Here is a 13,664-nt window from a genome sequence, read left to right on the forward strand (position 1 = left end):
TCACACACGCTGTCCCCTCCACTTATCTGCTGTACAAAAAGCCGGGATATACACTTTGACAGTTAATGATCTATTATTGCTTGCGACATAAAGCCGATGGGAAACATTTGTTTGCAAATGCACAAAAATATAAACCGGAAACATCTGGCCTTCGCACAAGTCCTTAATGACTTAAAAGACAAAAGACCTATTTAATACTGAAGTCAATTTGATTTCAGTTTAACAGATAGGCGTTAAGCCAACAACAACAGACCACCTTGTTGTAATTTACTAACACACAATCAGAGCTAAATGGATAAAAACATACGTACACAAGGTAGAAAACTAAGCTTTCAACCCAGCCCAGAGTAATAAAATGAATGGGTAATAAAATTAATGACGACATTTACAGTTTCAGGGTCCAGTACAAGGTTTAGGTTGATTTTTTTCTTAACAGACTTGCCCAGTTAGACATGGCAGTGTGATAATAAGCGTTCATGCGCATAATGTCCCTGGAGTTGAAGCATTTAAATGAAATTGCATTTTGCAGTTTCAGTAGGTAGGTAGGTAGGTAGGTAGGTAGGTAGGTAGGTAGGTAGGTAGGTAGATAGATAGATAGATAGATAGATAGATAGATAGATAGATAGATAGATAGATAGATAGATAGATAGATAGATAGATAGATAGATAGATAGATCTAGCCATCAATATCAGTCATTAGATCATTTATCTCCTCCTGTGGTCAGCTGGGATAAAAACAAGAGGAGACAGATGTCACTAATGTCAAGACACTAAACCTTCTCACAATGCACAGAGTGCTCCACCCTAATTCAAATGCCCTGAGGTTATATGAGCAATGGAAAGAGAGAGGGCGTGGATTAGTGAGTGTGAGCCATAATCCCAGATGAAGCACGGAGAATTCACAAATACATCAGGAATATTTCCCCCTGAGATGAGCTGTTCCAAGAATGCTTCGGGCAGCTGAAGACAGATGGTGATTAGGAACAGGAAGGGGAACTATAACAGAGGACCTGAATGGGATGTACCATCAACAGACAGAGGAAATGGCTGATATCAAAAATGGCTGGAAAAGGACAGCTTAAAGGACAACACAGAAGTCTGATCATGTCAGAACAAGAACAGGCCCCATGCCACAAATCCACAGACACAGAAGCCAACGGGACCCAATTTGCAGACTGTGCAAAGGTGCCCCAGAATCACACACACTGATAGGCACAGCCAAGTAGCTGGGATAGTGTACAGAAACATCTGTGCTGTATATGGAGAGGTCCCCAATTTCCAATATGAAACACCATTAAAGATGGTAGAGAACAACAGGATTAAGGTCCTGTGGACAGACAACAACTCCTAGCCAGCAACCAGACATAGTGGTGGTTGACAAGGAGCAAAAGACAACAGTTGTGATAGGGCCTGCAATCCCAAGGGACAGCAACATCAAGAACAGGGGGCACGAGAAAACAGAGAAGTATCAGGGGCTGAAGGAACGAGTGGAGCAGACGTGGAAGGTTAAGTCCAAAGTGGTCCCAGTGTCACAGTGTAAGAGCTGTAACCCCCAAATCGGAAGAGTGGCTTCAGCAGATTTCAGGATCTCGGTCTGGAGTCTCAAACTACCAGCATGTGTATGTGTGTGTGTACTATTAATAATAATCAAAGCTCAAAGTCATTTTCAAAGACAAGGCCTACCTGTGTAACTGTTACCTGTGTAACTTGCCCTTTTTTATCTTCAGCATACACAGTAGTTTGTATGAGTCATTCCAATCTCAAACAGATTAAAAATTATCTATAAAAATGCAAATGATTTGTTGTTTTACAACCAGTGAGATTATTAAACGTCAGAGACACAGCCCTGTTTCAAGTCCTGATAATCAATGACTTTTACTTCTTTGTAAATTTACCACTTACTGGCAGTCACGCCTTTTTAGCCCTTTGGACTGGGAAATGCAACCCTGAAGATTTATCCTGCCCACACTGGTGACGTAGATGGTCTTTGACTATTTATTTAGTCATTCGTCTGTATAATTGTGTATGTGCAATATGTCACTGATATGTTCAAAGATAAAAGATGAAAAAAACAAAGGGTTTCACGTTGCTCTGCTTCATTGTTTCAGTGGTCCCCCTGTCTCAGCTTACTAGAATGAGGACTGAAGCAGTCACTGCATTGTTCCTTTGTCATTCTGGGCTCCTGGGAAACATTCTTCCTCCTAAGCTTTTGTCTGGTTCCTCTGCTTCATCAAATACACACTCACACAATGCAAGGACAGAAATATATGTGAACAAATTGGGACTTAACCTGGTGGTCTGAATTAATCCCTTATCACTGCCAGTGTGTAATCAAATATGATGGCAGAGAAATATCACTGTAAACTGTACTAATTTATATGGCTACATAGGCTTGAGTGTAGCAAATGAACCACACTGGCTTAGACATAGCTCTAGTAGAAATACCAGTATTTTAATTTTTCCCATCAAGTAAAACCACTGTTGATCTTAGTTTAATGGTCCTTGTCCACTAAATATTTCAAAGCAGGTAACTGAGTTCCCTCATCATTATCTTTTAATGTCTCACATTACAAAATGGCTTTACCAACCAACCCTTGGTGGATTACAGTAAAGGCTTTAAGTGAGGCAGTGCATCTAGCCTAAGGAGGGCGTCTTTATTTGTGCTGTGTCATGCAACTATGGTACAAAGGTTTGAGTCATCATGAGTAAGAGGAGGAAATAGCATCACGAGGAACTGTCACAGCTGAGACTTGAGTTAACGTGTCTGACAGGGAGTGCAGAGCTGGATGATAGCTGCCCAAAATGCCATCAATAGATCAGTAAAATGCCAAGGTTATGGCAGATTTTATTGCGGGCACTGTTTGAGTTACAGTGGACGCTGCCTCTTGGAAAAGGGAGGGGGGGGTTTCTCAGTGACACTTTTACTGTAACAATGGAGACTCACTACAATATTATTATCTTACTTTTCTCTGATCTTTATGGATCCTTTCATTTCCTTTTATTCCCACCTTTATAGTGCAGGCAGCCATATTATTCTTTGTGCTGAGCAGTGGAGCTTTGCAATTTATTGGGAGACCAACCCTCCTTCTCCCATCATCAACATGTCTTTTTTCTCCCCAGATTGTACTCTGGCGTTCATTGATATTCTGATGGATGCAACTAGTCACATATATATTTTAGACACCATCTTTATTTCATTTCAGTGAGCACTTTCCTTTTCACAAAAAAATACACGCTCACACATCACAGCTCAGCGATCTTTTTCTTTGTTGTTGTTGGCATTGCACAGATATTTTATGTTTACTGCACAGTATAAAACATCAGAAGAGGTGCTACATATGCTTTGACAGAACAGTGTAAATGTGCGAGATGAAAAATGACTATCAAACATAGATTCTAAAATTTTTAAATTCAGTTCAAGTCTTTTTAAGTTGGTTTTTTTTTTAATGCTAAGTCACATTGACAAGGCATCACAAATGGCAGAACTGAATGACACAAGAGCCACTTACACGGTTACGAAATATGAAACTTTGTTTTTTTACATTTTGTCATCAAGTGCTCTGTATAAGACAAACAGTCATTTCCCTCACTAGTCAAAAAAAACGAAGAAAAAAACCCATTTCAGTTAGTTACCTCCTGGTGTACACACAAGAATAGAAAAATATATAGCTCGAGTCGTTCATAGTCATCTTAATTCTGGCGTTGGGGGAGGGGCGCTTACTGTCCTCAAAGATGCTAAAACTTCCCCAAAAAACAGGAAACTTGTTAAAAAACAACAACAAAAAAACAACATTTTCCTTGTTACAAAGTGCAAGCTGCCCTGTAAAGGCTAATTTTAAGATAAAAAAAAAATCACCATCCCATGTTTGCGTGCACATGGATGACAAATGTCCATGTTGTACATTGTCATGAAGTGAATGACTGGTATTGGTAGAACTCTGATAACATCACACGTTGGTGACCTCGATGCTGGTGTAACCACGGATGGGGCTTCCTTCTGCCCTGGGCGGAGTGTGATCTCGAACCTCTCTAGGCAGGGAGCCATAGCTGCTATGGCAACTCAAGTCCCGCCCATTGCGAGCTTTGGGACTAAATCCTGCTGGAGGCTAGAACAGAAACAATGTATCCATTACTACAAATGACAAACAATGTATAAAGATGAATGCAGCTTCTGGGTCTGAAAAGTGAAATTGGGGTGTAACTTGATATAGCATGATGCCTGTTTTGCACATTTTTGCCCGATTTAGAGTCAATTAGCCTTAGGGCTTAGCTACTTCATGACTGACAACTTGCTGCAATAGTTGCAAAGCAGTGTCTGGGGTTTCTCATTCAGATCCACACCTTGTTGATGATGTCATGATGTCAGGGTTAAAAATAAATCCAAGACAGCAACAGCCAAAATGCTCAGGTGGAGGGTTCGTACAGGTATCCACCTTTTATGTACAGTCTATACTTTCTCATTAGTTGTGGTCCCCCTGATGACATATCTTATACTTACAGTTAATTTAATAATCAATAATTGATTTGGTTAATCAATCAAACCTCTCTATCTTCCTTCTTATTTACATGTCTTGCAGGCTGCTCTAGCAATATATTCAATACCCAAGTAATGCTGCAGAGCTTCATTATCGTCACTGTGTAATTTGTCAACACTAAGCTCTTCTGCGCTACAATCTGGCTAAAATTGAGGGAAGAACTTTTTCCCCACCTTCACAGCCCTCCTTCTCAATGAGCCTTCTTCATCGGTGTGCCGGGCAGTAGAGGTGGGAGGTCTGCCCAAAGAGTTCTGACGAAGGAGGACAGGTGGTGTCCCCAGACCTAAATGCTCGTATTCCTGTTTGGCATCCACGCTGCAGAAAGCATGGGGAAAGATCAGTGTGACGGGGGAAGCCAAAATAGTAATTAAAGACAGTAGAAAACACATCCCTGTGAATTTTCCTGTCACCTGGCTTGGCCAATTAGTGTTTTCATCTCTTCCACAAGGTGTCGGCGAACCATGTGTTTGCTGCTGGAGATTCCTAGCACCGTTGCCATCGTGTCAGTGTTGAAAGTGGGGTCTAGCACCATGACAGCCCCATGAACGCCACTGTTTAGGAGACTCTCAGCAAACTCCTGCATAGGCAGAAAAAGGCAAGTACAGAATAGTAATCTTATTTGTTCATAACATCAGATCTAAAATTCTTGGTTGAGTCAAAGAGGATATTGATATTGATTTTTTTGTCTATATCAGTAGAAGTTCCAGCTCCCTGAGGAGTTTAACCGGACGTCATCCAAACATGTTTATCTGTACACACCCGGAGTGTGATGGGACAAAGGCTGTAATCTGGCAGGTGTTGTAATCAACTGGTAGCAGTTCAAAAGTAAATGGCAAAGACCTGCTATCACTTTGTGGAGGTATGGAGCACAGAACAAACAGTCTTTATGTGGTAGTGCGTTTATACAACACAAAACAGTATTGTTACAGCCCCAGCAGGCCTGCCATGTTTTATTGTCTGAGAGTCCTACTGTTTGCTTCCTTGAATCAGGTGCCTCCCCCTTTCTGCTGTGGGGCCGGTTAGATATGCACTCAGCTGACTCAGCTTAGCAATTATAACTGAGAGTATAAAAGCTGAGGGGAGCCACAACTAAGCACCAGTGGTTCACCTGTGTACACAGGGTTGGCTTTGATTTATTGATTGATTAAACGCTTTTCTTTGCCCACCAAAGGCTTTGCTTTTCTCTCGTTTGTATTTTGTCCTTGACAGAAACAGCACTTTACCCATCTCTTTAAAGTTTTTAGTATAATCTTGTTTTGCCTCATTCTAGAAAAGAAATGCAGTACAAATACCCAGTTAAGATACTGAAGTGGAATTTTCAGGTGTCATTACATAACTTGAATCTTTATTTTTCTCACCACTTTTTACTTTTATTCACTACATTTTTACACAAATACCTCTACTTGCTGCATCGTACATTTTCATAACAGCCTTATAGGTTCAAGACATTTGAAGGGTGTTACTATTCCACATCACTGCGCATCTTCCAGATTTAAACCAATTTGAGGCTAAATTGAGGAAACAATAACACATAAAAGGCCATTTTATTGGTCTATCCATCACTGGTGCTTATCACACACGACAAGTGGTACAAACCTATGCATCATTTATCACTTTATATTCAGAGGTTACCTAAGCACTTTTATTTTACATTCAGATGGATGGATCGGGTGTGTGTGGGGTGGGGTAACTTGGGGTTCAGTATCTTCCCAAGGATGCTTTGAACTGGGGAGGATCAGTCAGCCCACCATCCAATTGGTAGACAATTTATACAATTTATTTCATAGTGGTTATTTTCTCGTACACTACCACAACAGCTGATATTAGGGTTCTTTTGCCTGCCAAATCCCACTTTAACCCCTGACTATATTCATTTTCCTGTTTAGATGTGCAGGCCAACTCACCAATCTACAATGTGGGCAGCAGCATATGTTTTTTTCTCTGTTTATGTTCAACATACCAGATGTAATCTAACAAGTACGTTCCATAATATGACATGAGGTTGTGTTTCCTCTGCATAAAAATAGATGGTAGATATGTGCTCGAAAGAGCTACTTTTAAACCTTAATGAACTTTTATCAGCGTATTTTTAACACAAATATCTGGAAATTAACTATCACATACCCAGGACATTCTGAGATTCAGACCCAGAACCTCTCTGATTTGTTATGGCGTAACGGTAAACTCTTTAACTTTGCTAAAACTATACTTTTGTTTGCATACAAGTTTGACCTGTAAACCTATTGGCTGACATGTGTTCAAGAATTTTAAGATGAACTTTCTCTCACCTTGAGGTCAATATCTCTGATCCATTTCATGACCCGATGCATGGTCCATACCAGAGGATCCACATTGTGGTGCTCGCACTGTACCCGGCGAGCCTGTAATGCCTGAAAACCATTTTAACAAGAACTTTTACAGATCTGATCTATTTTCACCTTTACTGTGAACATCCCAAAGTACAAAGGAGTGACAAAACTAAAAGACTGAAAATCTAGACCCTTCACCCCTACAGTTTGCATTTACTTATCCTTTTAGGTGGAAGGATCACTGCCAATCAATAAAAGGTAAACTCAAAAGTAAAATCAATGTCAAGCCCCAACACCTTACTATAACCCCTCATTGTTATTTGTTTTCCTTTAATTTGTCACCCATCAGTGTACTCACTGCCATTTCTCATTTACCTCCTTGTCAAAATGAAGCAACTGCAGCAGTTCGATGCCTAGCAGCAAGCTGACCTGATGGAACTTCTTGGTGATGTTTAAGTGACGTTCGAGGTCCCGACGTGTCAAAGAGTTCAGGACCCGCCCATCTATCAAGTGATTGTGAAAGGCCTGGGAGTACTGAGGCAAACCCACATCGCTTAACCAGGCTTTTGCCACCCAGTGGTGGTCCATATCCGCAGCCTTGGACAGCCTACAGACAGACAGCATGAAGAGTTCCTTTACCTAAGAAATCACATTTTTATCATCACGTGTGGGATTTAGCCACAAAGAGTTTGAATTGTACTGACCAGCTTACACCCCCATTAGGCTGAAGTTCCTAACAAGCACTGAATGGATTGTTGCTAAATTCATATTGTATGGTATAATAATAATAAGTTTGCCATCTCTTGATTTTTCTTCTGATTTCATCATCAGGTTAAAAACTACCATACTAAAATAAGACTGTGAACATGCTTCACCACATACCTGATAAACAGTAGCATGTTACTTTTGCTAATGTGGACACATTATGTAGCTTTAAGAACTACTGAGCTGAACTCAATTATTTTTATTCAATTCATATAGCACCAAATCACAACAGCAGTTGCCTCAAGGCGCCTTATACTGTATGATAAAGACCCTACAATAAAAGAAAGAAAGCCTTAAAAATCAGATGACCCCCTATGAGCCAGAACTTTGCAACACTGGGAAGGAAAAACTCCCTTTTAATAGGGAAAAATCTCCAGCAGAAGTGGGCTCAGGAAGGTGCAGCCGTCTGCCATGGGGGTGAGGAGAAAAGAAGAGAGCAGACTGAGGTAGGATAAAAAACACACTGTAGAAGAACACCAGAGATTAACTATGACTAATAATGCATTGGAGCCCATCTACATCAGCAGGGAGTGTGTGAAGAGGGTGCTCAGCTTCAAGTTCCTGTGTGTGCACATGGATGCAGACCTCCAGTGCTCCAGCTTGGAGGTTATGAAAAAGGCCCAGCAGCATCTCACTTACTGAGGAGCCTCAGGAGGACTACCCTAAAGAGGGAGCTGCTGCTAACTGTCTTCTACCGCTACTCCACTGAGAGTGCGCTGACATATTGCATCTCTGTGTGGGTCTCGAGCTGCACCATAGCACACAGGAAAGCACTACAAAGGGTCATTAACGTCACGAGAAAAATCACTGGCCGCCCTCTTCCCTCCCTGAAGTACCTCTGCAGCACATGCTGTCTCAAAAGGGCACACAAGATCTTGCGGCACTGCAATGCAAATACCTGACACCGGGCCTTGTGCAATACACAGTGCACACACTGTATATTTCATTCTGCATATATGTTACTATGTATATATTGTGATTGCTGCTTGCCTTTCATTTAGCACCAATGCAGGACAGTAGTCCAATTTTGTTGTACTATTGTAGAAAGTATAACTGTGTAATGACAATAAAATCATCTACTCAAACTGTAGCTATTATTTTAAAAAAGAAGCTGAAATTGTTCACAACTGCTGTTAACAAATCAGGTAGCTGTGCCATTATTATTGTTATTTATTCTATTATTCTATTTTACTCTTTTACTTTTGATTGTACTTTTTATCTTACAAAGCATGCTGAACAATTGTGTAATGCCACATAAATAAACTTGCCTTGGCTTTCATCAAAAATTGACTGATCAATCAATCAATCTAGTTGGATTAGATTATTGGATAATGATAACCACATGCAGCCCTAAATATCACATATGTAAAGGAACTCACTGCAGAAAGTTTTTGAAGGGATTATTTCTTTGCTATAAAGCAGTTTCACAGAGAATTCTTCAAACTTTGCACTTGAAGGCCAGAGTGAGGGGGGAAACTGACTCGAGAAAGACATGCTGCTGCTAAATTTTTCAAATGCAATTCTTCAGTGCTTTAGGGTTACTGAACTGAATATTTCAAAACCCAGACACCTTGATCTTAAACCTGCTACTTGGCTAAACTGCCATACAGTGTAACTATTGGTTAAAACAAATAAGCTTATACTTGCCACATATGTGTTTATGATTCACACAGGAACAATTTAGACAGTCTTCAGTTTAGCTGACCTGCATGCCTTTCATGCCCTTAGGAAGCTTTCAAGAGCTGTAACAGCCTTGGGACTCTTGCATTTGTTTAAACTTCATGTGTGGTAAAAAGCCAGAAACGAGATCCTTCATGCATTAGGTAAATGCATGTACAATAAATCACCGACAGGTGGCCCCCATACGCCATCAAGTAACAGGCAGTTTACAATAAGGACCACTATGGCCCTTCCTTACCCTCTGCCGTTCTCAACATCTCTGTAATCTTCAATGGCCAGGCGGAGTTTCCGACGATGCATCAAATTGCTGACACCTAGACCCAGCTCCAGGTCTTCATCCGTTAACCCCAGTAAAACCTGCAAAAAAAAGCAAAGAAACAACACTTCACAGGAGGTTAAGCCATTCAGGCCGAGAGTGCTATAAAGTAAACAATATGGAAGCATGTAGAAACCTGGAGGTGTTGCCATACCTTGCCGCTTTTGACGTTTTCTGAGCAGGCGCGGATGTACATGGGCATCGCCATGACAACCTCCAGCCAGGCCTGCACGGTGCCTGCCCTCCACAGAGACATGGGCGTTGTCCTGGCCAGCTCCACCTGCTGCAGACGGTCGAGCTGGTCCTCTGACCCGTCTGACAGGCTGAGGCGAGTGGGGCTGGAGAGGCTATCCGAGTCTGGGTGGGTAGACAAATGGGTGATGCGGTTGTGGTTGTGCGTGAAAGCAGAGGTGAGCATTGTGAGCAATGAAAAATAAAATAAAAACAACAACAACGTTAATGTGCTGCAACAACAACAATATATACATATAGTTTCATATCAAATCAGCCCATTTAAGGGGAAGAGGGAACAAACAAGCTTTTAACGACATCCTAAGCTTTTGGCTGCATGACAGCAAGCCAAGCGTTTGCCAGTAATGCTGTAAACAAAGTTGCAGCTTTTATAAACAAGCTCCTCACTTAAGAAGTCCATTAAACCAGCAGCTGTTTGAGCTGTTGAATTAACATGACTCATCTGTCTAAATTAGCCCGCAGCTAACAGCTCTGTGGAAATATTAAAACATGCAATTAGGAGATGCATGAGAAATGTCGATGCATTAAAAGCACGTCTCTCTCACAATGTTATAATCGACTGTGAGTAAATCCTGACACTTTGAGCACTGCCTGAATAATTCCCCGCGGTGTTTCAATGTTACCACGCTAAACTGAGCCAAATATTTTGCCTTTTTTTAACAAAAATTATTGTTAAATTTAAGTTCTCAGTATTTCACAAGTGGTGGAGTCACAAACGAAAAGAAATATTGGCCGAGAACATGTTTTGTTTCATTGTAAAAATGTGAAAGCCATTTAACTAACCCCCGACCAGCGGGTGGCAACCTGGTATCAGGTTTGGACTCAGATGTTGGTACAGCATCATGAAATGCTCATCAAGAACTTACTGCAGCACTTACTGTGTTTTTCTCCCTTTTTAAAATCTTGTGATACAAATGAAATACTTCAAAGTATCCTGTCTTATTCCATAGTTTCTGAAAACCTCAACATTACCCTCAGCACTCAGAATACAGCCATACTTACAGGCTTACCCAGTGAGTGAATGAATGAACTTCAACCAAAACTCCTGTGACCCTAATAAGCCTTGCACAGAAGCATCCACATGACAGCTCCATGGTAACATGACTGTTCTCCTTGATGGTCACTCCAATCATCACATCCATGGTTGCTTTTTTATGTTTGTTTGTTTGTTTTTAAAGGAAAAGAAAGTTCAAGATTCTTTTTACAAACTACACAAAAACGGGTTCTTTGTTCCCTCCACCTAAGTGTCACTTCTAGCAAATAACATGGAAACCCTACTTTTTGGCAGCCTTTACTATGCCCATTGTGTGTTTACTCAAAGGAGATTCACGACTGGATGGTTCGAGGGTCTGAGTAAACTGATTTTTATTAAATCCGCCTTCGGTAATTCATCTCAACCTGGATGCTTTCATGTGCTCTCCGAAGAGAGATGCATGAAGTGACCGTACACTTCTAAGTGCCCTTCTGAGAGCAATTCATATTAAGTTGAATAGATCTGCTCTTTTGGTCAAAGATGCATGCTGGTCTGCGTACAAGGTCTGTTTTTCCTTCCGAACAGAGTCCTAATAAAGGAAATATCAGTGAAAGCAGAGCTAGCTACGGTGTGGTATTTATGTAAAGAGTTTTGTGTCCTTTATGAGAGGAGGTAAGTTTTGTATGTTTTATAAAAACCACAGTGAATTGTTTGCTTTTCCTTTAACTACACTTTAGACGAGACACTGAGCCTTAAGTGTGCTCTTCGGTAGCTCGTTTAATAGACCTTATTGCTATAATATAGCAGCATTTCTGATACCATGACTGGGAAAAACAAATGGATTACAGCTGAATGGATGACATCACCCATGGTGGCTCTTCGCTGCTTCGAGGGAGGATAAATAGAGTAGATAAACTACAAGGCCCCTTTAAGTAACAGTTTGGCATTTTGATTAATAAGATTATTTGCTATCTTGAGAGGCAGATGAGGAAATCAATGCTCATGTCTGAATGATAAATATGGAGGTACATACAGTCTGTTTCCTGTCTTCCAGTTAATCAAGGAGTAGCTTCAGCTTGAATTCATTAAAAGAATATTAAAGAAGTCATTTAATGTTTGGTAAATATGCTTATGCTTTACTGTCGTGCATCAGACGAGAAGGCTTATAAATAAGCTTGTATAGTAAATCCATAAAGTCACAGCCAGTCTTCTTATAGTCCATGCAAAGCTATGATGAGCACCCCTGCTTGTAGATTTATGTTAAGCATTTTAGCAGTGAATTTCCCCCAAACTATACTTCAGCACAAAATTAAAAGCAGCCAGTGTTTCTGAGCCAGTGACACTGAGTATGGAGCTTTACTGTTGGAGTATACAGGAAATAAAAGAAAAAAGCCCTCAAATGCATTTTAGTGTATCTGTTAGCACTCAACTGTTTCCAAATCCCTGTCATTAGAGCTAAATTCAACTTGAAGAAGTGCTTAACTCCAAAGGTGTTGTTTTTGTGATGTTAGGAATTAAAAGACATCTGCAAACACAGTTTGCAACCCAGCACGACTCATTTTTAAAGCCACAGGAACTGGTGCACCTCGGTCCCATTGAGTCTGACTGATCGCTTCTTGGGTCACCTCACTGTGTCGACAGTCTGATGGAGGTCAGACAAGAGGGGTCAGTGTTAGAGGTCAGGAGTCATATCAGAGCAAAACATTATTGATGCCATGTGCTGACACATATGAGATCAGATTCAACAATATGACATGGCCACATCTCCTCTGCACCAATGTTTTGTTTTTCTCTAATTATTGATTCTAATATAATACAAGAGGAAATTTTCATTTTGGCTTAGTGAGGAGTTGAAATTGGAAAAGAGAGGAAAGGAGGCCATTGGGAAGCTTTTGGGATGCAGTCCTCTCACAGATGGGAGTTGCAGGGCTGAGGGAAACTAAGGCACATGTTAAAAATGGTAAGTCCCCTCCAGCATAACAGGACAAATCTGGATTAGAGCCATATCACAACAAATGAACACGCACACACACGAACATTAATGAAGGGAAAGAGAGGAGAGCCACGTGGAAATTAAGCATTACTTATTTTATTTTAAAATAATCTTATTTTTTCTCATTTAGTTCTTTAGAGCGTAACTTTGTTGCCATGCCTTTAAAAGTTTGCTACGATCCACTTCTAAACATCTCAGGGCTTCAGAATAGAAGTCCTCCACCGAGGCCTACATCTTTGACTTTAAATAAAACTCTTTAATAATAATAATATTCATTTCATTTCTGCAATGTTATCTCATTTACAAAAAGTAAAATATACGTGGGAAATTAAAAAAAAAACAAAAAAAAACAAAAACAGAGCACGGATCAAAAGATAAAATTACATAATGTTTTTTTTCTCTTGATATGTTGTTTCCCCATCAGCAGAGGATCATAAAAATTAGCTGAATGAAACAAAAAAGATAAAATAGCATAGATTTTATACATTTAACTGACTGTTCAGTGAATTTTTTCAACATGAGACGTTGTTCCTGTACATACAATTTGATTCATAGTGACTCATCTCTGAATTATCTTACTGATTTACCTGCAAATTCAATAACTGTGAACTCAAATGTAAAGGACGATCTCCTTACTGGATACGTGGACACGCCACGGTAACCTGGCACTCTAGTGTCTCAGGCGAGGCCAACAAATACCCAGTGTTAGTTTAATATCAGGGAGAGAAAAGATTTCCTGGGGCGTGGCAGTGCAGACTCCGACTCGATCCAATGAAAGATCGGAAGTAACGTGATGTCTGTGGAAATTCTTTTGCTCGGATTAATGCCATTAACCTTTAGT

At 40.4% G+C, this 13,664-nt stretch overlaps 1 protein-coding gene across 1 annotated transcript; it reads right to left on the minus strand.

Annotated features, from left to right (window-relative positions):
- Positions 1–2,822: 2,822 nt before the first annotated feature.
- On the minus strand, positions 2,823–10,047 carry LOC113012891 (kazrin-A-like). The gene is made up of 7 exons (XM_026153317.1): positions 9,760–10,047; positions 9,528–9,646; positions 7,220–7,451; positions 6,824–6,925; positions 4,946–5,112; positions 4,709–4,850; positions 2,823–4,106 (listed from the first exon to the last, which is right to left on the minus strand). Exons 1-7 carry the CDS (start codon positions 10,021–10,023, stop codon positions 3,948–3,950), a joined length of 1,185 nt encoding a protein of 394 aa, XP_026009102.1. The 5' UTR covers positions 10,024–10,047; the 3' UTR covers positions 2,823–3,947.
- Positions 10,048–13,664: the final 3,617 nt, after the last annotated feature.

Source organism: Astatotilapia calliptera, chromosome 20, assembly GCF_900246225.1.
Source record: "Astatotilapia calliptera chromosome 20, fAstCal1.2, whole genome shotgun sequence".
Classification (NCBI taxonomy): Eukaryota; Metazoa; Chordata; class Actinopteri; order Cichliformes; family Cichlidae; genus Astatotilapia; species Astatotilapia calliptera.